Raw genomic sequence first — 26,028 nt, 5'->3', positions numbered from 1 at the left:
AGAGAAATATATGCAGAAGTAAATAGAGAGAAATAGATGCAAAAGTGAATAGAGAGAAATAGATGCAGAAGTAATAGAGAGAAATAGATGCAGAAATAATTCATGCAGTTGAGATGGCCTACTTTTGTGATCCACACCGTTTCCGCTTTCCATTCCGGTATATTTTGTTCGAAAAGAAAAAAAAAAACAGAGAAGTAGGGCCCATATGATTACAGAAAGCGATCAACGCACTGTGTGCTATAGAGTAGTTCAGTTTGTTTTATTTTTTTTTGTTTTTGTTTTTGTAACATGTTAATGTCTATTTCAGCTATAACTGGGGACAGGAGAGGGGTGGGAGCTAGGGGGTCCCGCAGTTATGGCCGACAAATAAAACCACAGTGTCTTAAAACCGAGTAGGTTTATATCATCACCTTTTACTGCTTCGATCTAAACTTTCGAGCTGCAGGTTAGAGCATCATACTAGCTATAGCTTTCATGTTACTATTAAACCGATGTTAACATTTGTAAGGTCAAATGTGTGTCTCACCGAATGCTTTGCTCAACAACGGCAGTCCGCTTTGCATTTTATTTTGGTGGGGGTGGGGGAGGGGTGAGGGTGGAGGGGGCGTGTAAATTCTATAGACAGGAGGGGAATCCTGTGCTGATTAAAAAAAGAAAACAGAAAACAGAAGAGGAAGAAGCTTGAAGAAATATATGATGGAAAAAGAAGTAGAATGAAGAAAAGACAAAGAAAAAGCAGAAGAAAGAGAGAAAAAAAGATAAAGATAATGATGAATCATAATGGTCTACCGACATTCCAGGCCAAAGAATGACAGATCCCGGTAAGATTGCGGTTGATACAAATTGTGAGTCACCTGGTGATTTGCTACGTGGTGTAACAGGGAGCTGACTAGACATTGCCCCGTACTCAAACCGCAGCAACAGCGGACGCACCGAGTCCCATGTGCGTGAATACTTTTCACTTCACAAAGAGCTCTAGTTTTTACATAAAGATAAACGAGGAGAATATCATGGAAATTGCTGGTGCAATATATATTCTATTGCAAATGATTTTGCTTTTGCTTTTCATGGGTCTTTCAGCCACGGGAGTTTAATAATTCATAAAAGTATCTTACAAATGATTTGTTTGTTTGTTTCTTTGTTTGTTTGTTTGTTGTTGTTGTTTTTTTTTTTTCAAATTGATACAGTGGACTCCCGTTATAGCGAAGTCCTCGGGACCGGCATTTTTCTTTCGTCATATCGAAATTTCGTTATAACCGAACAAATAAACAATAAAAATACAAAGAGGGGATAATGTTGCGACCTGAATTTTTACTTCGTTGTAGCAGGAGTTGCATAATAACCGTGTTCGTTATAATGGGGGTGCACTGTATTGGTGGTGTCTTTCTCTCTTTGTTTGGGAATTGACTGTTTTCAAGATCGTAGGAGAAAGATACGGAAAATGTACCCCTGAAATATCCTTTAACATCTCCATAGAAAAGTAGGAGAATAAAAAGAGGAGGAAGAGGAAGAGGAGGAGAAACAACACCACCAACAACAACAACAACAATAAGACAATGAAGAAGAATGAATTTAATATGAAAGGAGAAAAAAAAAACATTCCAGATGAAACGTTAACAAATGTGATAAAATTGTCACATTCCATCGCTCTTTTCTTGTAAATGTCAAAGATTGCGAATGGGTGTCGTATTCAACGTTAGTTTAAAGTCTTTTATATTTCATTTACCATCTAAAAGTTGATTCTATTTGAACGTCAAGACAGGACAAGCAAAGCATGTGATCAGGGAGCTGCAAAAAATAATAAAAATTATAACGATGTAGTCGGTTTTTTTTTTTTTTCAGGGTGGCCTATTCAGTGTTGCCACTACTCTACCGGAGGGCCCTAACATTATCATTACCCTATAGCGTTGCCAAGTACTCATTTATACACCTGGGTCGAGAGGGACATGGTGGGTAAAAACATCTTGGCCAAGGATATAATGCGCTGGGCGGGAGTCGAACTCGGGTCCTTCGATTCAGAGTCAGGAGTCGTATCCACCAAAACCACAGCTCCCCATGGGTACAAGGATGAACGAGAGGCGGAGGGAATGACGGTAAAGGGATGAGGAATATGTTGACATGATAGGGGAATGTGCGAGACATGACGGGAGGAAAGGGGGGGGGGGGATGAGGGGAAACGGAGCAAGGGGTGAGGAGAGGGTAAGTATGCAGGTGTGAGTTTTTACTAATTTACTCATTATTTATCTAGCGATCCACGTCCGACAAGCTTTGCTTTTTAGTGGATCACTATTTTCCATAATCGAATTTATTTTCCGCTCGCCCACGAGGTATTTATACAGTTTTTTCCTCATTATTGTACATATGTTGTTCTATAATTTGTCTCGTATATATATTACATGAATCTTTTGCAAACGTTTGAACTATATTATTTCATCACATGTATACTTTGTACTATGTTTTTGATTTCCAATGATTGGAAATAAACTATGATTAAATTGAATTGAATTGAATTGAGTGTGAGAGATGGGGAGGGATAAGGGGTGGGAAGGTAGGGGCGCGGGCGGGGTGTGGTAGTGAGGGGTTGCGGCCGCTGGAAGTGAGACGAAGATGAGACAGGTAGGCCTAGATTGAAAAGGAGGTTGTAAGAGACAAGACAGACAGGTTGTAAACACTATTGTAAGGAAAGGTAAGGATTAGAAAGGGCGGGGGTAGGGAACACGGGGGATGTGAAAGACTGGGTGGGGGGGGGGGGGTAAAGGTGCAGTAGGGGAGAGAGATAAGTAAAATAGCATACGCGGGGGGGGGGGGTAGGTGAGAATAGGTAAGAACAGTAAGTGGTGAGATGTGGGCAAAAGGGTGGGAGGTTATAGGGGTCAAGACAGAGTGTGGGAAGGGGAAAGGATGTAGAGAGGGAAAGAGGGCTAGATTTTATAGGGAAACAGGAGGCTGTAAAAAAGGAAGAATGCAAGTTATGAAGGGGATAAAGACAAGAAGAGGATAACGGATAGAGAGCGGGATACGAGATGAGATGAGGTGTTATATTGATATAAATAAGGAGACGGCGAGTAATAAGGAATTGAGAATGGCGCAGGATATATACAACTGTAGCATATGGGGTTTGTAAAGGTCGTTTGTAAAAGCCGGGAATAGAATAATGGGCAGCGGTTTGATAGATAAGACATCTTGCGACCTGAAAAAGTGACCAAGGCTCAAAATATTTCCCCCAATAATTCTACTTTTTTTTTTCTTTTTTTGCTGCTATAGTTCCAGCCCGAGGAATATTGTGCTGATATCCTTTCTCCTTATACTGTTACACATTGCAGTTGCTCTTTGCATGTCTAATGCTGATTGTATTATTAAAGCATGGTAAAATATACTGATAATGATGCTAATGAAAACAACGACAATAGTGCTAACGATAATAGTACAAGAGATGAAAAAAATAACTGTCATGATCATTGCTATAATTATGATGATGATGATGATGAAGATGATTATTATGATTGTCATTATTATCATTATCAGGAGTAGTATTATTATCATTAATTGCCGTTGTTATCATTATCATTATCGTTATCACCTCTCTTGACTTGTCATGCCCGTCCAGCGATGAGCGTGGATTATACGTTGTAGGATTTCGAATAATGCGTCTTTGGTAGAAACGGCCCTGAACCGTTGCTGTCCATCACACCATTTTCAATATACTTAAGAGGCTTCCTCTTTAAAGTTGCTCTAAGATAGCATCTATTAACTTTCTCTTTCACCCAGCTCCCCCTATCCTTCCCTCGCTCTGCCCCCTAGTTCTCTCTCCCTTACCTTCTCTGTTGCAGAAGTCATTTGTTTCTATTCGTGCTTTCTTTTTTTTTCTCTCCCCTTCTGTATCGTATCGGAAATGAGATGCCATGGTCAGACTAAGACAGAGATTTCCCATTTCATCTCACTTTTACAGACTTTTTACTCCCTTCTCCCGCTCTTCACCATTTCCTGCACATGCATCACACATCGCATTGTCTTGAATGTGACTTGAAGCATGTTTGCTCCGCTGTGCTCAAGTGTTGCCGTTTTTGCATGAGAACTTTAAATTACATTTTTGAGACGTTCTGGCTTTAAATGAGCAACTCCACCGTTTTCAAGTAAACTTTGATTATTAAAGCAAGAAAACACGAAATGAAGTCTTTGAAATTGGACATGGTATCATAATAGAAATTCAGTCCTGATCAATTATCTAACAACTCTAAAGTGCTCTTATGAAGGAGCAGCCGTTAATATATCATTTTGATGTAAGAATTGATTCATATAAACCATACATTCATTTCATCTTTATGAAATTATTTTGGAAATACCGGGAGAGAGAATGGCAAAGTTCATCATTTCATATTGATATCAGTACTTTGATAAATTGCTTTTGTTATTAGAGTTGTAATAACACTACCATTATCAATTTTATCAATCATTGAAATTATTAGTATTACTATAACTAATTATAATAACAACGATACAGTGTTATCGCATTAGTACGATATCAATAATTATATCAGCAGCATCATAACTATCGTTATCATTATCATAATCATCATACTCATAATCACTACTGCTACTGCTCCTACACGTATGCCTCGGAGTAATCATTATTACTACACTGACTAAAATGTTATCGTAACAAGTGTTATAGTTACTTAAGCGAAATTATTATTCGGCAACCATGTGCCGTTATAACAGTTATTCTTTCCGTCAGAAAGTTGTTATCAAGGCGCAAATAGAACTTGAAAACAATAGTAAAAACACAAAACAAAACAAATAGAAACAGATACAAAATGAAAGAAGAATCGGAACAAAAACAGCAAAACACGCGGACAAGCAGAATGTCATTGTGCCTATCACTAAACAAAAGCCAACATATCCAAAATCTACATGCATGGTATCGATATCCTTAATTTTCTTTTCTGGTGTATACCTTGTCATAAGTTAGTTATTAGCTGACTGGGCAGATTATTAGGACCGACGCAGAAGTGGTATGAAGTCATTTTAGCAGTTATTCTAATTTCCTCCATTTCCTACAACTTTTTTTCCTTGATACGATTTAATTACAGTTTGCCTGTATGCATTTCCTTAAACCATGCGTTGTAGTATTGTGAAGAAAAAAGAAAAAAAAAAGAAAGAAGCACGCAACAAATGAGCTGCATTGTTTTCGTTTAATTATGGAAATGATTGTTATGGAAGATTGTTCTTTAAACTTTCGTTGGAAATAGAATGAAATAAGATGAGATAAAATGATCGAAATAAAATGAAATGAAATGAAATGAAGGGAAAACTTGCGTATTATTGTAAGTGGACAGAATCACTCAGGTTCTCTGCTGGGTTGTGTGGACGTCCGAATCCAAAAATAGTCGCACCACGCCTTTCCGATGACACTTTTGAATGATATTGCCACCGACACGCCAAGGCGTTTTATTACGCCTGGTGTTACACACCAAATCTAGTTGATCAGGGAGAAATCCGTCTCTGTAGCTCGCTTGACATTTACCACAATAGAACACATTGACATTGGCAAAAGAATATGACAGCAAGAGAAGAAGTAACGGTGGGGGGGGGGGGGGTGGATAAAATTAACAGTACACACTAGTTTCTGAGGAAGGCGCTGCCTTGTACTCTAGTAGTTTCGCTGTAGTTATTTTGTCATAATGTTGAGAAGAGTTAGTTCAAGGGTCTGCGTTGAACAGACTACGGAGCACCTGCCTGATGCTGATGATTACACCTCTCTCAAGAGGAATACAAAACTCGCCTTCACAAACTTGGCATTGGTTATAGATACTCTCTCTGCAGGCGCAACTCGCGCGGAGTCATATGCGCTTTATAATCTTCTCCCTTTTCTGTTCTTGGTCTGGCAACTCGCCCGTGTTCTCTGCGGTTGGCTTCACCCCTCGGCACTGCCTCCCATTGGTCCTTCTTTGCTCTTTGGCCACTAACATTGTTTCCATAGGCTCTATACCTGAGCCAGCCTGTCACACTACTATTTCCAGTACTGTCAACATTCCTCGCCAAGGTAAGTTTTGTATTTCGTTTTCCGTCTTTTTTCCTCTGTTTGGTTTTTGCAAGTACATGTTATTATTAATTATTACACTTCATTTGTTTCCAATTAAATTAGGGTGTTCACTAGAAGTACTATGGTATTGTATACGTGTTCTTATAATATTACACGAGTCGGCTCATCACTTAACGGTCAGAACATTATAGGCATAAGATCTTTACGCGTGTATACTACGAGCATTCTGAGACATTTGATCCGTCTTCAGAATGTGATACTTTCGTAAGAACCAGACGCATCATTTTTATAGTGTCGAGGGTAATCTTACGATGAAATTGATGCGGAATTCGTAAATGGAAGACAGACACTATTCGCAGAGAAAGGGAGTGAAAGAGAGAGAGAGAGAGAGAGAGCGAGTGGAAGGGGGAGATCGAGAAGGAGAGGCATATTGAAAAAAAAGTATATATATATATATATATATATATATGTACATGCATATATATATATATATATATATATGTGACCGTGCATCTCAAAACGAACATAAAGTCGCACACTCTGATTTTGCGTGAGGACTGAAAATAATTGAAATAGTTCAACCTAGCCGAACTTGATTTTTTCATGTTTTCTGAAAGAGCGGGTCTTCTTTTACATTATGCTAAAATTTGGTATCATAAAACGGGCAGGAAAGTGTGTTTTTTCTAGCAGTTTATCTCGAACATTTTTGGTAGAATAGTGTGATAAGTTGTGTCTGTAGAATCCCTTCTTCATTTCTGAAAAACCTTGTCCACACTCTTCACTTTCAACTCTAATAACTTTTGAAAGGATAGTGCTACTGCTTTGAAAGTTGGCATTAATTATGGACAGAATGTGTTAATGAGGCGCGCTTCATTTCAGTTTAATCTGATAATCCCTTCATTGTTGTTACTCTGGTGGTTTACTTCCTGTTTTTTGTCCCATTCATCGCACAGCCAGCACGGTTTGGTAAAGATTAAGCGCTTGAATAGACACTGTACTTCAGAGCCTATTTTCTCAGTTCACACTTTTCCTGAGTTTGTGCTTTCTTTCCAATATTTAGATAGGTTAGGAGAGTCCACTTGATTTGAGTTATACACCATTTTAAAGCTTAAAGTCTGCTCTTTCAGAATATGGTCTTAACTAAAAATTCATGTCTGGCGACTTTTTGTTTGTTTTGAGGTGCAGGGTCACATATATATATATATATATATATATATATATATATGCATATATATATATATATATATATATATATATATATATATATATATATTAATCATTTTGACTTTCCACTGAAAGCATGAACAGGTGACATATGATGTACGAAGTTTTCGCGCAATTTAGAAAAATCGATATATCATAATAGAAGGAAAAAGAAAGAAACTGACACGCTAGAGTTAAATTTACAACAGAACCTGGTATGTTGAATTTAAATCTAATTCGAATTCAATTAGTGTTTAGCCAGAGTTGGAGAGAGAGAGAAAGGAGGAAAGAGAAAGAGAGAGAGAGAGAGAGAGAGAGAGAAAGATGGATATATCACGTTAAGTCACATGATGTGTTGATATTTTCTTTTTTAGTTGCCATTAAAATCATGACCGAATAGTGATGTGAGGTATATATCCCGCATAAGAATCGATATATCGCATCAAAGTGCTGTGGAAGGAGGCAAAATCCTGAATATTCTCGTAGTTTTCTTCTTTGTCATCTTTGAGAGATTCTGACTGGCAATGTATACCTCTTCCTCCCTCTCTCGGAAAAGAGCCAGGTAATATTAGTCACGAAAGATTTTCGTGGTTAAGCGTGCAACATGACTAATAATTTTAGATTTTGTTCATAATTGTTGCCCTTTCAGCATAAAGTGAGGGCATTCGAAGCCGTCAAGAGTATTGATTGCTGCACGAAACAAACGTCTGCCTGAAGCGATGAAGATGTCATCTTTTATTATTATTATTTTCTCTTTAGGAAGGGGGGGGGGGGGGTGATCCTGCTTTTGTGAGTGTTGTGGTACTTCTTGCCGGATATCTATGACCAATATTGAGACTGACACAGAGGGTAGTAAATTCCGATGCTTCCAGTTAAATCCACCAAGGTCGCGTACCTTTCCTCTCCCTCTTCCTCTCTCTTTTCAAAATGTTCCACAATGGTAATAATGATCAATGGGACTGAATAGTATTAGACTTCGAGTTATTGGCAACTTGTTCAAAATCATGTTATTATATTCATCACAAAATTTATGAGTTTGATTGTATAGGAGTGTAGGGACGGACGGCAGGACTCTACACGATGGCTCATAAAAAGTTCGAGATGCATGACTCACGATAGTTTGATTGATTTTGAGAGTTGAATCTATCTCGGATGTGTCTTTATCTCGTTTACACCGGCAACCGAAGGGCTCACTGATGACAAATTGAAGGTACTTTACTCCTTCAAGACATCTGACACTGAGGTGAAACTGAATTTTATTAAGTCAAAAAGGACATGAGACTTTTGTTTGCTTGTTTGTTTGTTTTTATCGGTTCTTTTTTTACACTCCTTTTAACAACTTTGTTAACAAAGCTGAAGATAATGTTTAGGCAGTTGGACAACGATCCCGTATATTCATTTAAGTCTGGAATTTCGTATGTTACAACATCCCCTATTTAAAGTCGACAGTGTCATGTATATAAATCGCCTGTGTGGAATTTGTTGTTGTGTTTCTTTTGTTCTGATTCCATAAGCATACAATCATGGAGTTGTTTTTTTTTTTTGTGAAGCTGTTATGTCATCATCCTTGTTCACTCTGATTGTTTATGAATTAAAAAAAAAAAAACATTCTTATCCTCATTCCAATCACTACGTATTCTGAAAATCTCTACTGTGTATAACCAATTTATAGATGAGTAAAGTATAGAAATCACAAACTGACTTCGAAGCGTCCTTTGAATTATGAAATCTCATGAAGGGGATGATGTCATAATTATTCTCAGTTACTTACTCTGTCTCTGGCTTGGTACAAAGAGATGCATATCACAAAGTCATATTATAATTTTGTTTGTTCTTCTTCAGTGTAGAATCTGTAATGGCAGTTTCACCCCCTCACCACTTAAATACCACTCCTGCTCATTTCAAAACAGGAAATTTAGAGATGGTTTTTGAGCTGGTAAATGAAAGAGTTGTTTGGAGATGATAGCGTCATTTCATCTTATTTTCATATGACCCTGTGGTCATGTGGTGGTTGCGTCTTACGTCATGTTTTTTTTTTTTTTTTTTTTTGGGGGGGGAGGGGGGGGGACTAAAGAATTCAGGTTGCATAACTTGCCATCAAGTTGACCTTTGCTTGATTGAGATGATATTCGTATTCAATTCACTTTCCATGATATCTACGATAGCACTAAGTAAAGGTCAGATTTAATATGGAGTAGAATTGCACTTCTCTTCTGTAGTACGAGTTGTTTTAAAGAAGAAAAGGGGGGATGAAGGTCCAACGAATGAAACTCCTTCGGGCCTCTTTGCGGAGAACCACTCTCCCCGCGGGTACTTCCACAGTCTGACAAACATAGAACGACTCTTAGGAGCCGGGGCAGAGCCGGTGATGCAAACCGAAAGATTTGTGGTCAAGTGCAAAGCTCAAAAACAACCTTCAAGGTGCATATGGATAATTTGATACATGTGGTAATATCCTACACATACAGTAACACGTGTGAACAGAATTGGAAGGACAATAGTAATAAAAATGATGATGATAATAATGATAATAATGATGATAATAATAATACTAATAATAATGATGATAACAATAATGATAATAATAATATTATTAATAATACTGATGATGATAATAATAATAATAATAATAATAATAATAATAATAATAATAATAGCAATAATAATACAATGTAATTTACCGTTCAGTATTATAGCCGGTTCGGAGTTGGCTCATGAGCCAATGGGTGCAAATGACCATTCCTTGTTTCTCATTCGGTAACATTATTACATTATTATCGGCACTTCACTTATTTACAAAGCGACATGATCCATAGGATCGCCTGACATAACAATTTTTGGAATTCATCAATCATGTTCAACCAAAGATCAACTTGCGTAGACTAGGTGACCAGAATGATCCGTCAATTACCACTTGGGAGCGCATTCGTGTAATTATTTTGCATTGAATGTCATGAACAATCTTATTCTGTTGATGTTGCCAAATATCACTTTTACATTTGTCGGGTAAATGTGCTGGCAAGCACCAATTATGAGGATGGCTTGAATACTCATTACATCACAGCTGCTTATCTCATTGCAATTAAAAACCAATATGTCTTGTTTGTACAAATTAAGGACCTTTTTCTGTTCATGCCCAAATTGGAAACCTCAAAGCTGCTCGTTCTGGTTCAACAATATTCTTCTTGTATATACATGTAAAAATATAAATGAAAGAGCAATTACAGCTTATTAAAGTCATGTTAAGTCACGTGACATAAAATTCGTCATGGCAGAACTTGGATAGTGCCAGGAAACATGCCTCACTCCCAGAATACACACTCCTACATCATTACCAACAAAAAAGACAATGTACCTGTTTTTCTCATTTTCTTTATGCTGCTCCTTTACCGAATCATTGGTCTCAAGTTTACTCCATCACGTGAAACCACCTCCTAGCGTCTGTTTAATACTTCTTTGAGCTTCTTTGAGCTTGTGTGTGTGTGTGTGTGTGTGTGTGTGTGTGTGTGTGTGTGTGTGTGTGTGTGTGTGTGGTTTGTCTGTTTGTTTGTTTGTTTGTGCAATGACCCTTCATGGTCGTGGTGACCTTGATTAAAAAAGAAAGAAAAGAAAATGTAGGAAGGATAGCATGCTGCAAGTTTCGTCATACTGGAGATAAATTATGACATTGTGAAAGTTGAAAAATATGTAATACGCCCCTTATAAATGTTATATAATGTTTTGTACAATAAAGAGATATCATAGCCTTAATTCATGAAAACAACATGGAGATTTGATGTGTGAGGAAAGAATACATTCTCACTTAGTCAAAGACGAATGAAATAAAAGAAAAATGATGCAGCAGTAAATGAAAAACTCGAGAGGTGTTGACATCATCACTGTCACTGTTTTCATGAGATCTTGTCTCCCATAACTTACTTCCGATCTTGACTTTATAGACTTCTTCATTACTTTTGTTTGATTTCTGTAATCCCTCAGTTTTAAATTATCGTGTATGCGCAGAGTATAATAGACTTGCACTTTAAGCTTATTTACATTATACTTGCCTATTGCACATTGTTTTATCATGCGAACATAAGAGAAATGTCAAGGTTTTGCAAGTTTTTCCTCTTATGTAGTTTTGCCTGAAACATAGAAGTGCGTTTAGATTCCACTTTGCTTGAATTATATTACGCCTTCTCACGTGGGTAACGTGTAATAACCGCCGTGTTCTATAAACAATCTTTCGGGATTAACGCGCTGTTACCACAAACTGCTATGTCTTTAAATTTCAAGTATGACGTCAGTAAGCATTATTTTTCTCTCCTATCCCGTCAGAATCTTTCCACCGTAATTAAGAACAGAGCTATTTTCGACACGGCGAATTATATATTTAGACAAAGAAACGTGGCGGAGTGTATTATCCTAGAAAATATCAGCGCTACAAAAGAGGCACTTGCCTGTGAGGTTGACTTTTGTTCGAAAAAAAAGCAAAACAAAACGAAGCAAGACATCACATGGAACAATGGTTAGACCCAGAAAAACAAATGGCGAAAGATATTTTGACAAAATATACTATCGAAATGGCGAAAGATATCTGACAAAATATATTATCTAACTAAATAAAATATGAAATTTAATGATAGTAAAATCAAATTAGAAAAATATCATTCGAAAAAAAAATACCTAAAACACTTTTGAAAAGGAGACTGATGCAATCAGTAAAGTGTTTGATCAGAAAATGAGTTAAACGCTACTTTTGTAAATACTTTTATGTATATCATTAGGCAGAAGAAAATCAAACCTTTCCAGTAATACCTTACCTGTCACGTGATAAGGAACAGTCTTGAAAATATGATTGAAATTGCTCCATATCAATTCAAAAACAATTTTTCCCGCAGATTTATATCGCAAGTATCTTAAATTAACCAGAATATTTAGACAATCTCAGCCTCTTTCCTTTCCGACAAGTATAGGCCCTACATTCTTGTGGAGTGCACCCGGAGATGTTGCCAATTTCATTTTTAGTTGCTCACTATTAGATCAAACGGCGTGATTGATTTAGTAACTTTTCCGATAGAAAACGGTTCCATTTCCCTTCAGGATCATTGCTAGAGATCACCCAAGGAAACGTATAGGTTCCCATACCTAAAAAAAGAAAAAGAAAAAGAAAAAGAAAATCCTATGCAAACCCGTGATAAAAAACAGTACAAAAGAAAACTGCAAAATACACTAAAGATCTTTTTGTTTCGGACTTGAATAGGGAATCAGGGCAACCTACTCTAAAGTCATTTAATATTGGATGTTGCCATAGGTTTGGTAAAGGTTCCCCTTTCCTGTCTCTCCTCAATATCTTCCACCCCTTCTCCATCTCACATCCCTCTGTCTGAAGAATCTGTTCTCTAACTAGAGAATGATTGTCAAAAGGTAAGGAGAAGGTCAAAAGTCATTGAAGTTTTATTTCGAAACGTATCCCTCTCTATTACGAGAGTCGCGCGGTAGTGGTGTTGAGAATATTTCAGTGTTTAGTTAAAACTTAACGAACTCCTTTTTTTACGGTATTAAAGTCTGGGTTTTATTTGATTTATTCTCTGTATGGCATTTCTTCACAAGCTCATCAATCCTCAGCAATTTCTTTTTTTCTGCAAATATGGCAATAGTCAGTAATTTGACTACTTTCAACAACTTTTGTGACATGTTTTATATACATCGTAAATCGAAGTTATGACAGTCATGCGTAACATCTTAATTTCCATTCAGAACGATTGCCAAGAACATAAAGCACAGAGTTTCGCTGTTTGGCAACCGATTATGAAGAAAGAGCGGGAGAGAGGGGGATCGTGTAGGCCTATCTACCGTTCGTTTCCGTTTTTCCAGTCTCTTGTGTGTTTGCGATGTGTGATTCCAGAAATGGTTGTGATTCCACATTATCAATTATCAGTTATCAGACTTTCACAGTGCTTCTATGACATCAGGAGACAATTACAAAAAACATATCTAAAAAAACCAACAACAACAGAACAACAACTACGAAAGTTACACAGTCATCCGATGCTCAGGGTTATATCAACGAGAATTTTGTTATTGTGGAAATAACGCGAATAAGAAAATTAGTTGAAACAACGTAAAATGAGAGTACGATAATACTGCGGTCGAAATTGAAAACTGAGCAGACACAGAAATAATACAGATGACGTGTTTCATAAAATAGAAAATGCACGCACATACACACACACACACACGCACACACACACACACACACTCACATATACATGAGGGCGAGGATTAAGATTGTGAATACAGTGTAAGTGTACAATTTACAGTAGGGCCTTACATTGTACGAAATATAATAATAAACAGCGGAGGAAAAAGTAAAATTCTATGTAGAGCTGCTATTGTTGTTACTACAGTTTAGCTCTCAGAAACGAACCGGGCTGGATACTAATGTATTGAGAATATTCACCCCCACCATTTGATCTTATCTCCCTCTCTCGCTCTCTTTCTCTTCTGCCCCCTTCATCTCTATTTCTATCTGTCTCTCCAGAATTAAATATCCAACTGTTTGCAGTTTAACTTTGACTTTAGAGTTTGGAATCTCCTGTTTGCATATTACAGTTGCTATGTTGGATACTTCCCCTCAAACAAACAAACAAACAAACAAACAAACACACGAACAAACAAACTAACAGGCAAACAAAAAAGCCATAAAACAAGCAAGAAAACAAAACAAAAAAATAAACCGAAAACAGAGATTCAGCAAGCTTGGTTTTAGTTGCCTGGAACAAATGTGCTAAGAAGTCATATTCTAGACTGAGAGGATTCAAATTGTGTGAACACAGAGAGGCGTATATCTCACCTCTTTTTCTTTTCTTTTTTTTTAATTCTGCTTGAACAATCCACCCTTGGGGTGGGGGTGCATAGGTTGTCGTAGGTTATCTGTAAGGACGTGATCTGCGCAATATTCGAACTTATGAATGAACACTATGAAGTTCACAGATGATTGCGAGAAATTTCAGAGAAACAGGTTTTAATACACAAAATGTGTGTATTAAAATCTCGTAATCATCAGTGAACGTTACATTCAGAAGGAGAGAGTGTGACTGTGAGTGTGTATGTGTATTTGAGAGAGAAAGAGAGAGATAGAGAGAGAGAGAGAAAGAGGGATAGATGGACGCAGAGACAGAGAATAGCCTACTTTTAGTTTCTTTTTTATTCTTTTCATGATTACGAGAAATTAGAAAGATAAAACATAAAAAAACTCAAAAGAAAAGTAGACGAATATCATTATCATGACTCATGCAATTTGGCTGGTAAGAGACACAAAACACAAAATACACTCATATATCATATGCTATTTTATTCTCATCGGATTTGGTCTTCACGTTGTGTGCGATTAACCCTCCGTTGAGATTCACATAAACACATGCTATATTTTATATACGGTGTTTTTTTTTTTTTTACGCGATAATCGCTTCAGCAGTTATCAAATGCCATTTGTCTGAAAGTGGGCGAACGTGTAGTCCCGTCCTTTATTGTGCCCTTTTGTGGAGGTAGTAGCGCTCGATTGGTTTGTTGACCCAACGAGTGACGTCATTCAGCCCAAATCCGAGGTTATTGGGCTGTGGAGCCACTCGGAAGAATTACTTGTATCTATTCAGTTGAAAACTATAGGTGTTGTTGAAACGTTTCCGTTAAACTTTCTGTTGTGTGATAATTCACAAAACGGGGTCCTTGGGTACAGTAGCTATCAATTATTCGTTGGCACAGTTAGGATACGGAAGGGGGTAAGTACCAGCTCGACTTTGTATTATTATTTCATTATTTGCGCAGCACGTGTTTATACGATATTGCATTATAATGTATATTAAATTGTAGATAAGCATCGATACGATCAATGCATCGATACCGATTGTGATGTCATACTTGTTTCGCTGGCGTATTCCTTTGTATAACAAAGGGGAAAATGGTTTAAACTGACTACTGTCCGTAGTCGGTAAGAATGAAAATTGAAAAGAAAAAAAAAATCTTCTCAGGGCATATTCATGTCTGAGTGTATATAAACCCCAATGCACCGATATCGCGTCTTCTTTATTATTTTCATTTCGTTTCATTTATTTCAGTTTCAGCAAAAAGTTTCAGTGTATAAAACAGAGCACGAAGAAACAAAAAACTGATATAGCATAAACATTAAGATAAATACTACAAGTTCCAGTTATAAACGCTTCTTCACAATCATTCAAAATCAATTCTACGGTTGCGACGCGACGGAAGGAGCAAAGACAGTGTGGGAGGATATGAGTAGGGAGAACCCTTCTAAAATCGTTAGAAAAAAAATGCGAATCGCAGACGGGAAATGCGTGATGTATATTAAATTTTCAACTTTTACCCCACTGCGTCATCTTTGTCACGCAAAAATATGACATACATAGACTGAACTCTTATTTCGGCAAATAAAGCAATCCTAGCAGTGCTTACATATGGACATAATAGTATACGTAATTGTGCATGGGAAAAGGGACCAAAGTTGTTGTTTTTTTTTTTCTATTGAACCGAGCGATATATCAAGGAAGACCAAAATAAGTATGGTAGTGCAAACTGTAGTTGAATTTAACGCCTTTCAGATTGCATCTTCATATTGGTAGCATAATAATGAATTATAATGATGGTAAAGTTTATCAAACATGAACGCATCCACTCTTCCAAATTTAAATCGACAAACAGGCAGAACATATTCTTTGTTGGGCAGTAGAAACAACAACGACAACTGAAGTTTATTGCATAGGTTTGACTTTTATCAAGTAGAAATAACAGCGTACACAATCTGCATTATTAACAATCGTCCATACACACACAAACGATGCAATACGTGCAAAGATAGTGACAAGAAAATAACATTAAATTCAATACATTTATGAAAGACAAGCCAAATTATACACTCGCTTGATAAGTGACTTTTGGTTTCCAATCCTGGCAGGACCCTCCATCTTTTATGGTTTTTCCCCTTCATTCATTCATTCATTCATTTATTTTTCATTTCCAACAGAAACATATAAATATATTACAAAAATTGAATACAGTGCATAAATTTCATCATACAAAGTAAAGGATAAATTTACAGAAAATTTGTAGGTATAGGAAAATGTTGGAAAACTAGTTTTCTAATACTAGTTTTCAGTATTTTGTTCAAATTTCATCTGTACTAATGCACACACTCGTGTTTATTTTACTCAGGTGTGTGCTTCTGGTATCCCTTACATATTTGCATTCTTTGTTTTATCTGCGCCTAGACGATTTGGTTTATGTGTAGGAGATTAAATAAACTTGAAGCTATCATGCAATACAGTATGAAAAAAAAAAATCAGGGGAAATCCACAATCGTGTTTGAACAATAATAACAATTGAATCCATTTTCCATGTATAACTTTAGAAAAGTATAGACAGACGAAAACAAGCCTATCAAACACTTATTCAAAACTATACTAGCGTTTCAAAGTCACATTCATTATAGCTATGAAAGAAAACTTTAGTCATAAGTTGTTGGTAAAAGAAAAAAGAAGTCAAATTAGTATGTTGATACATTATCCCTTGTTTTATTTTCGAAAGTCGGGTGTACATGTCATGTATGCCCATATCCGTGTTGTGGAGATTTATATAGCGGTGATGATCATACGTTATATGTAGAGTATTATGACATAGAGTGAGGTGTGTTTGTTTAGGTATTAAAGTAAGGACCAGTGGTGATTTGAGAACCAGCGAGAGCTAAATTTGGCATTTTTGTTTTCAAACTTGCATTTTTGACTGTGCGGACTAAAAGATAGAACACTATAGCCTATATAACTCTTGTTCAGTGCGATCACAGTTAGATAAAATGACAATTTTTATCATGATCAATGATGCACCAACGTCAATCTTTTTTCTATTCACATGTGCCGGTTTGATACTTTATCGATAGGGTTTATTAGGGGTAATAGCAATCCACATGCGCCTCACACAACAAGCTTGATACTAAGAAGTACAGATATTGCGCTCTTACAAATGTGTGTTGTTGTTGTTGTTGTTGTTGTTTTTCTTCTTCTTCTTCGTTACATAGTTCGTTTTCTTTGTTTATCATTTGCCATGACTCCTACGTCCTTGGTGCCTCTTTCAACAAACTGAATAATAGTAGAGCAAAAGAATTGTACCAAATGGATATGACCCTGAAAGTGGGGGAGGGAGGGAAACATTGTCAGATGCATTCCGTTTGTTGCTTGCAAACGATAATAATACACAGTTCATTGTGATTATGTGAGCGATATTTCTTGTTTGTGAATGAGTCTGAGTGTGTGTGTGTGTGGGGGGGGGGGGGGGGTTAGGTCTTTGCAGTTAGGTAATAGTAGAGTAATGGTGAGCAAGTTAAGGGGGTTAAGCAGGAATACTGTTTGTTTTGATGATATGCGCACATGGTTATTTTGTTTTGTACAGGGTGAAGGTTGATAGGTTTTAAAAAAATGATGTATTTCGGTCGGTTAATTTAAACAGGATTTTTTTTTTTCAGTTTCTTGCAATTTTGGGGAAATGCTCTATTTTCAAGTGTAAGGGAGTTTATGTAAATGAAGCGGATACTGCTTAATTTGATCAAGTTGATCAAGTTTTTTTTTTGTTTCTTTAATAGTTATGCTTAATTGATATAATTTTTGTATAATTATAGCGTGTGTTCTGCAAAAAAACACACAAATGTTAAAGAAGATGGTGATTTAGCAGCACATTCTGCTCTTCCTAAAGTCTTGACGCACACTACATTTGTTTCCCCAGTACCATGGACTTGATTTACCGTTACCTCTCTTTCGGGCGGCTCGCCGTGCCTCTGCCCATGGTTTGGCTGACAGTGCTTTGTCTAGCCCGTGGGACATCAACTTCCGGTGAGATGTTTGTTTCTTTTGTTAACTGTTAATTTTGAGTGAGGAAGTAAGAGAGAGAGAGAGAGAGAGAGAGAGATAGATGGAATAGGTAAGATGTTTTGAGATGGAAGGGGAAAGAAGAGAAGGAGAGAGTTCTATTATTTTTATTGTTCATTTTTCTGCTACAGATATCCGCTTGGTTGGAGGAAGCAAACCGAACGAAGGGAGAATCGAAATCAACATGAATGGCACGTGGGGAACGTTATGCGGACATTCCAAGGACCTCCAGATAGCGATGGTTGTTTGCCGCCAGGCCGGATATCCGGGAGCTGCCATGGTATTCGGCAACAGCAGCCGGTTTGGGTCAGGCACTGGACCTGTCCACTATAACGGCTACATGTCATGCATAGGCTGTAAGTAATTGTTGTATTGAAAGAGAGAGAGAGAAAGAAAATTCAACACATGACTTAATTGAGTTTACAACCATGGCGATCTTTCGAAAAAAAAAAAACATAATTAGGCCGGGTTTTTTTCTGTTTTGTTTTTGGTTTATGACATTCTTGTCTTTAGTTGTTGTTGTTTTTTTTTCTGCTAGTTCCGTCCTTGTTTTTGTTCTTGCTCTTGTTATAGTCATTTCTTTCTGTCCGTTTGTCTGACGTCATTATGTCAAGATTTACGTAGAGTCCTTGACAATAGAATTATCTTGAGATTCCTTTCTAGAGTAATAATATTATTATCTACAAAATTTATGCTTCTCTTGTGGGATTCTCTTTCCATATTGAGTTAAAATATATAATTTTTGCTGCTTACTTGTTCATTAATCAAAATCAAAGACAAAATTATTATGACTGTATCATTACATTATTTAAATTTATGCGATGTGGACTTTTCTACTCATATACGCGCCATACTGCTTTGTATTACTTGGTATGGAAGTGAAATTATTTGAATTGAACTAAATATTTTGCCTTTGAGCGCAAGTTATCTTGAGACACTTTAAAAAAATCATGGTATTTGCCCAGGTGTATTGAATGCTCCATGTCCTGACTTGGTTTGGGAATTACATAAACAAAAATAATAATCATGATAGTCATAGATTTCCCCGATAGGTTGATGACCATTTAACATCATACATTGGGTTAATGATAATTTTTTGCCTCAATTTTTTCATTATATATATTTTTTGTTATTTTTTTTTTCAGCCGAGCAAACGCTTTCAACGTGCTACTTTAATGAGTACAAGTATACGGAATGTCCCCACTCCAAAGATGCCGGCGTCGTCTGCCTGGGTGAGTTCAATGGGAAGATCGCAGGAGATAAGTAGTGAGCTTTTAGACTCTGAAAATGTCCAAAGTTTGCCCATTTCATTTCATTCTCCTTCACTGTTCACCTTGCCACCATCAATTATGCTAGTAAAGTAAGAAATAAGCCAACACCAAGATGTTTATGTGCGACTCTTTCCACGGGATTTCTAGGATACTCGTATAATGTGCCATCGATTTCTCAGGTATTATTCTACAGTGTGTGCGTGCGTGCGTGTATGCGTGTGCGTAGGGGATATACATGTCATTGTATGCATTGGTTATGCATAGAACACAATTGTGTGTGTGTACATATGTGGGTGGGTTTATGTATTCTTTCTTATCATAATTATTTAGTTATTTGGTTCTAGAGAATAGCGATGCAACTATAGGTAATAAGTTTAACAAACAGGCAAACAATACAGTATAAGATACGACTTTTTGACTCTATACTTTGGTATACAAAATATAAAGAAAACACTATCAGAATTTCGCCTTCAAGGATAACAATGTTAATGAAATTCAAATAAAATTTCGTATCTTTATGTACAATAAGTCTAGAAATGAAATCTGCATTGCAACGAAAAGAGAGGGTTTAGATAATGCTTCTGTCCATGGCTATATGTGACCGTGCACCTCAAAACGAACATAAAGTCGCACACACTGATTTTGCGTGAGGACTGAAAATAAGTGAAATGGGTCAACCTAGCCGAACTTAACTTTTTCATACTTTCTGAAAGAGCGGGTCTTCTTTTACATTATGCTAAAATTTGGTATCATACAATGGGCAGGAAAGTGTGTTTTTTAGCAGTTTATCTCGAACATTTTTGGTAGAATAGTGTGATTAGGTGTGTCTTTAGAATCCCTTTTTCATTTCTGAAAAATCTTGTCCACACTCTTCACTTTCAACTCTAATAACTTTTGAAAGGATAGGGCTACTGCTTTGAAACTTGGCATTAATTATGGACAGAATGTGTTAATGAGGCATGCTCAATTTCATTTTAATCTAGTAATCCCTTCATTGTTGTTACTCTGGTGGTTTACTTCCTGTTTTTTGTCCCATTCATCGCACAGCCAGCACGGTTTGGTAAAGATTAAGCGCTTGAATAGACATTGTACTTCAGTGCCTCTTTTCTCAGTTCACACTTTTCCTGAGTTTGTGCTTTCTTTCCAATATTTAGATAGGTTAGGAGAGTCCATTTGATTCGAATTATACATCATTTTGAAGCTTAAAGTCTGCTCTTTCAGAATATGGTCTTAACTAAAAATTCATGTCTGGCGACTTTATGTTTGTTTTGAGGTGCAGGGTCACATATACTCGACAGAGTCCACATTCTATAAAACATGATGTTATAAAACGATCCTGCCTAGTTGCTGCTGGCTTCTCATCCAATGACGAACGAAGTTTCATGATGTCTCATCCCTCCACTAGAACCTGGTTACCAGGGATGCGTCCCGGACAGCGAAGTCTTTCAAGGCCGCTACGTCCCTAGAACGGTTCCCGTGGAGACCGTCGACGAATGCATCACCCAGTGCCAGGCAGACGACAAGCGTTTTGCCGCCATTTCTCTGCGCAAATGCCTGTGCAGTGACAGCGATCCCGAAGACTTCTCGTTCGGGAGACTGACCGACAAAAACTGCAACGCTTCATGTCCTGGCAACCCTCGCCAAATTTGTGGAAGTGCCAACTTTTCTTCCGGTGAGCTATCTAAAGCGCTTTAATTAGATTATCTCTTCGCCTTCCTAATCATATTCATCTGGCCGCTCTCCTGATGAGTAAAGTTCGGATGATCGTAAATCTATCGTGGTTATGTCTATCTATCTATCTATCTATCTATCTATCTATCTATCTATCTATCTATTTATATCTATATCAACCCTATATCTATTTATCTATCCGTCCATTTTCTATCCATCTCACTTTTATGCTAGGCCTATTCATCATTTTTTATTTTCTACATATTTATGTGTTTTCTCTTTTTTATGTGTTTCTTTTCTTTTAATCTATCTATGACTATCAATTAATGTGTATATCTATGTAATTATCTATTTTAATCCATCTTGCCATCTACTTCTTTCTTTTTTTATTTTGCATTTAGTCATTTATTCTGCCTAGGTTCCTCTATGTCTATTTTGTTATAATCCGTGTATTCCTCAATCTCTCTGCATCTATCGGTATGCGCTCCCCAGTTGGCAAGTCGTGGTGATGACAAGCAGGTTGTAAGAAAAGAAAAGAGAAGAAGATGAAAAAAATGACGTTTATTTGGCATCATGACAGAGTATGCAAGGCAAACTAATATAACTTTTGGAAAGGCATCGCAAATCGTATGCTCGTTTTTAGGGTGAGTGTTTCACATTGCATATTGCTGCTTTGTGTTTGATATCATGTGTTTCCTGAAAGTGTTTTCACTCGATTCTATTCAGTGAACAATGAAAGAAAACAAAGTAAAACTTTGGGAGACGCACCTTACAAAGTGAGTGACTGTTGTCGGAGTGACGAAAATGTCTGCATCACCCACCCCTCCTTCCCCCACCCCCACAAATACACAAAAAAGGAAGAGAAAATACACCTTTTAGTGGCCCTTCCGTATGTCACGGTTCCAATTCCCAGCAAGGACACATGGTATATATAATCATTATGGTTTTTGTTTGGTTTGTCGAAGTACGAATGACGGACACGTACACACGCGATCTTTGGCCCCGTTTTACCGTGGGCGAAGGTCAACCTGTAACGAATCTGCATGAATATTTTGTCTTTTGTTTCATATCATTGTTTCCTTGTTCCATACTTGTTGTTATTGTTGTTATTGTTGTTGTGGTTGTTGTCCTTTTTTTTTCTTTTCGAATCATCTGTATTGGCATCACGTAGCCAATTTTCTCTAACATCAATTAAAAAAAGCGAGAATAGACGTTACGCAAGTTTAAAACAATTCAACGAATATCTATCTATCTACTCATATATCTTTATCTATTTATCGATCTATCAGTATGTCTTTGTATATATTCCTCGGTATCTGTGTGCATATTAAGCTACCTAATTTCTGGTTTGTTTTTTATTCCTTAATGTCTTTTTTTCTCATAATGTTATTAGCCATAATAAAACAATAATTATACGTATATGAAAATATATTTGTCTATCTTTTTCTCTTTCCATTAATATCATTATATGCATTGGAGAGGCCGTGACATTGATCGTCGTAGAGTAACTAGTTATCCTGCGACTCAGCCTTTAACTCCGAGCTCCGGAATTGTTAGAACAGTTGTGACGAAACAAAAAACAGTTGCTTCAAGACGCACTCTTAGTACCTTGTACTGTCATCCGCGCTTATCCGGCCAGGATCCTAAACAATGGGACCTGATTTTTAACACAAACTGCCTCAGTATCTATGAGTAATAGTTTTCTTGTACAGCTGTACTTGTAACGCTTAACAAGGCTGTCATTCCACAAATGTGTGTGAAGCCAAACACACCGAAACTCTTAAAGGGAAGGTAAACCCCAAGAGCAATGTGGATTGAGTGAAAGCAGCAGCATTAGTAGAACACATCAGTGAAAGTTTGAGGAAAATCGGACAATCGATGCAAAAGTTATGAATTTTTAAAGTTTTGATGTTGGAACTGCTGGATGAGGAGACTACTAGAGGTTATGACGTATGAGTGGACAACAATACCAAGAAAATATAAAGAAAATTCTGCAAAAATCCATTTTTCATGAAAATTACAAATTCCATCAACTTGATATTGACATATGTTAAGGGTAGCAATTATTCTTCCTGCTTTCTGAAAGCGGTTGGTCCATTGCTCTTTCATAATTCTAGAAAAGTGAATTTTTTATATAATACACAGATACATTGGCCAACAAATTTCTTATTACGAGTCATATATTTCATAATACAGTATAGTTTTATGCCGTTTTTCTGCACATCACTTGGATCCACCCCTCTCCCCTCCCCCGCCCCCCACCCCCCCCCCCAAAAAAAAATAGAAACAAAAAAGAAACATCCAAACAAGATTCTCTTAAATGAAAGAAAGATATTATTCAGAGGGGTGAAGGCTCAGGTTTGAGTTTCTTCAGTTTGTCTCCCTCTACAAATGGAAATGTGTTAAGCAGTTGCGATCGTAACAAATTTTCATTTGTAGAGGGAGACAAACTGAAGAAACTCAAACCTGAAGATTCTCTTATTTTACATCATACTACTTATATTAGAATTCATATTCCCGTAGACGGATGAAAGGGACCATATTTAACATAACTACACTAAAAAAATGTTCATGAGATTACTGAGTAGAATTAAGAATTCTTAGAACCGCGAGAACAGCTTGAAGAGTGTACATATGAGGGGGGGGGGGGAAGAGTAAGAGAAGCTGTTCTGACATTTTAGGCCTTTTTTATCGGAACAACCTTTTCTTAATGTCTTGCTATCTCACCGACCTAGTTTTCAGCACGACTGACGGCTTCTGCGACCGCCTCAGCCCCCCAGCGAACGGAACCGTAGACACCCGGGTGAGCCGTTTTGGAACTACAGTCAACTTTGGCTGTCGCGACGGATATGAACTGGCTGGGGCCAAGAAGGCACAGTGCGTCAGCAGTGAAACCGACACCACCACCTACAGGTGGGATGTACCTCCACCAAAGTGCAGAGGTACGTGTTCAATCCTTCGTAGAGACACAAACGTGCACAGTTGATCTGTCAAATGATTAATGTCTAGGAGGGTAAAAAAACGAACGTTAGGCGATGATTAGCTTGTACATTATCTGTCAACCGATCACTCATATAGTGAACATGAGTTACAAGAGACGTTGCGTCATTCATGTTTGAGCGGGCATGTGTGTACCTATAATGTCTGTGGCATATTTCTACTCTCATAGTCTATTGAGCAATCTGTCTGTCTACTTAATAATTATTATGATATCTTGAATGATATGTAATCCCCCCAAAACAAACAAACAAACAAACAAACAAACAAACAAAACGGGGGAAAATGGACACCATACCATCAGCTGCGTATCAAATTGCGAGTGTTCAATAATTCCAAAACAGTAAGCCAGTAAAGTCTATAATCAAAGAACACGAGGTTCTAAACATTTCCGCTGTTACCATGACATTTAATTTCAGCAAAACTATTTGAGAACATAGCCGGTTATCAACCCACAAACCCAAAATGAACTCGTGATGCCATTTCCTAAAATGCTATGACCGAACTAAGGAGTTGTTAACTACAGAAATCCCACTGAACATTCTAATCAGATACATACCCTTTCAAATATAATAATAAACGTGCTAGAAACAGTGCTGGCATAATTTAGTGTCCCTTTAATTGTCAACATAACTGTCTGCACAAAGAGGTGCTACTTCTGGACAACATTTAACGGGCGTGAAAAATTGTTCGAGAGTCATTGTTCGAAGAGTTATCATGTGAAATGACAATGCATGAACAAAGGGAAGAAATTTCGAGCTTCTAGACAAACACATAAATGTGAAATCGAGCGAAATATATGTTTATTCGATATCAATAGGCGAATAGATAAACCAATGTCACCAAACTGATTCAGTCCGTATTATTTCGCCCTTCTACAGTTTCGTCTAGCAGGGGGTATCAATGACATGTAATAGCCCCTGTGATTGTGACCTTTACCTGGATATTGTGACGGTTTATACCTGACCACGCCCCGGACTTGCTAGTCGTCCTGTGCACATTCAACAGCCATTTTGGGAGGGGCGGGGGGGGGGGGGGTCCATATTAGGGACGGATTTATTAAACAGAGTAAAATTAGAAAGGGACAGCATGTCTGTTTGTTTTTTTGTTCAAATTCAGACGTAATATGATAACAATATCAAAAAATGTTGCATTTAAATATCTCATGTTTAACAAATAAGCGACGTTAGTCGCAATCACATACACAAATCGGCAGAGGTTGCGTTATCTTCACCCCTCTAAACTCCCATTGAATGACTCAAAATTCTTCGCTAGATTTTACTTTTTATTTCGTATGAAGTAAATGTCGGGGAAAAAATATGTACCTGTCAGGTCGCGTCAAATCATTGAAGTCGTGTTATAACCTACAATGCAGCGAAGTTTCAGAAGTTGCAGTTGCCAAATCACATCGGTTAAAAAAAAGAAATGATTTTCAAAGATACTTTTGTTTACAAATCAATTGGAGAGGAGTGAGTTAATGGCATAATCGCGTTAAACTTTGAACTTTCTTATTTTAAGTCTTTTTTTTTTTTGGGTAAATCAGATATCACTTTGTTCGTCTGAATTTAATGTATTTCATTTAATTTCGTTTATTTTCCCAACTTGGGTTAAGAATTTTTAAAAATGAACAAAAATATGATTTCTAATATAGCCTACTCACGCAACTAAAACTTACTCTCTAAAAAAAAACACGAGTGAAAATATTCACTCTTGAAAGAGTGAATACAAAAAAAGATGGAATTTAGAGTGAAATTGGAATGAATTTTGAGTGAAAATGTTCATTTTCACTCATTTTGGAGTGACCTCAGGGATCACTCGAAAATTTTGGAGTGATCCCTGAGGTCACTCGAAAACGATTAAAAATGAACATTTTCACTCAAAATTCACTCCAATTTCATTCTAAATTCACTCTTTTCTGTTATTCACTCCT

General features: G+C 37.1%; 1 protein-coding gene across 1 annotated transcript in view; it reads left to right on the top strand.

The window, feature by feature from the left end:
- Positions 1-1,946: 1,946 nt before the first annotated feature.
- LOC139720310 (uncharacterized) overlaps positions 1,947-26,028 on the top strand; it is a 30,679-nt gene continuing 6,597 nt past the window's right edge. The window contains exons 1-7 of the mRNA XM_071631672.1: positions 1,947-2,093; positions 5,981-6,043; positions 7,896-7,926; positions 18,291-18,515; positions 19,305-19,391; positions 20,836-21,102; positions 23,837-24,043. Of these exons, the coding sequence (XP_071487773.1) occupies positions 1,947-2,093; positions 5,981-6,043; positions 7,896-7,926; positions 18,291-18,515; positions 19,305-19,391; positions 20,836-21,102; positions 23,837-24,043 (1,027 nt within the window). The remainder of the gene's footprint in view (positions 2,094-5,980; positions 6,044-7,895; positions 7,927-18,290; positions 18,516-19,304; positions 19,392-20,835; positions 21,103-23,836; positions 24,044-26,028) is intronic.

Source organism: Diadema antillarum, unplaced genomic scaffold, assembly GCF_040938485.1.
Source record: "Diadema antillarum isolate AM-2024a unplaced genomic scaffold, OU_Dant_1.0 scf00000126, whole genome shotgun sequence".
In the NCBI taxonomy this organism is placed as follows: domain Eukaryota; kingdom Metazoa; phylum Echinodermata; class Echinoidea; order Diadematoida; family Diadematidae; genus Diadema; species Diadema antillarum.
Note: the sequence above shows the minus strand (reverse complement) of the source record. Positions and strands in the feature narration are given on the sequence as shown.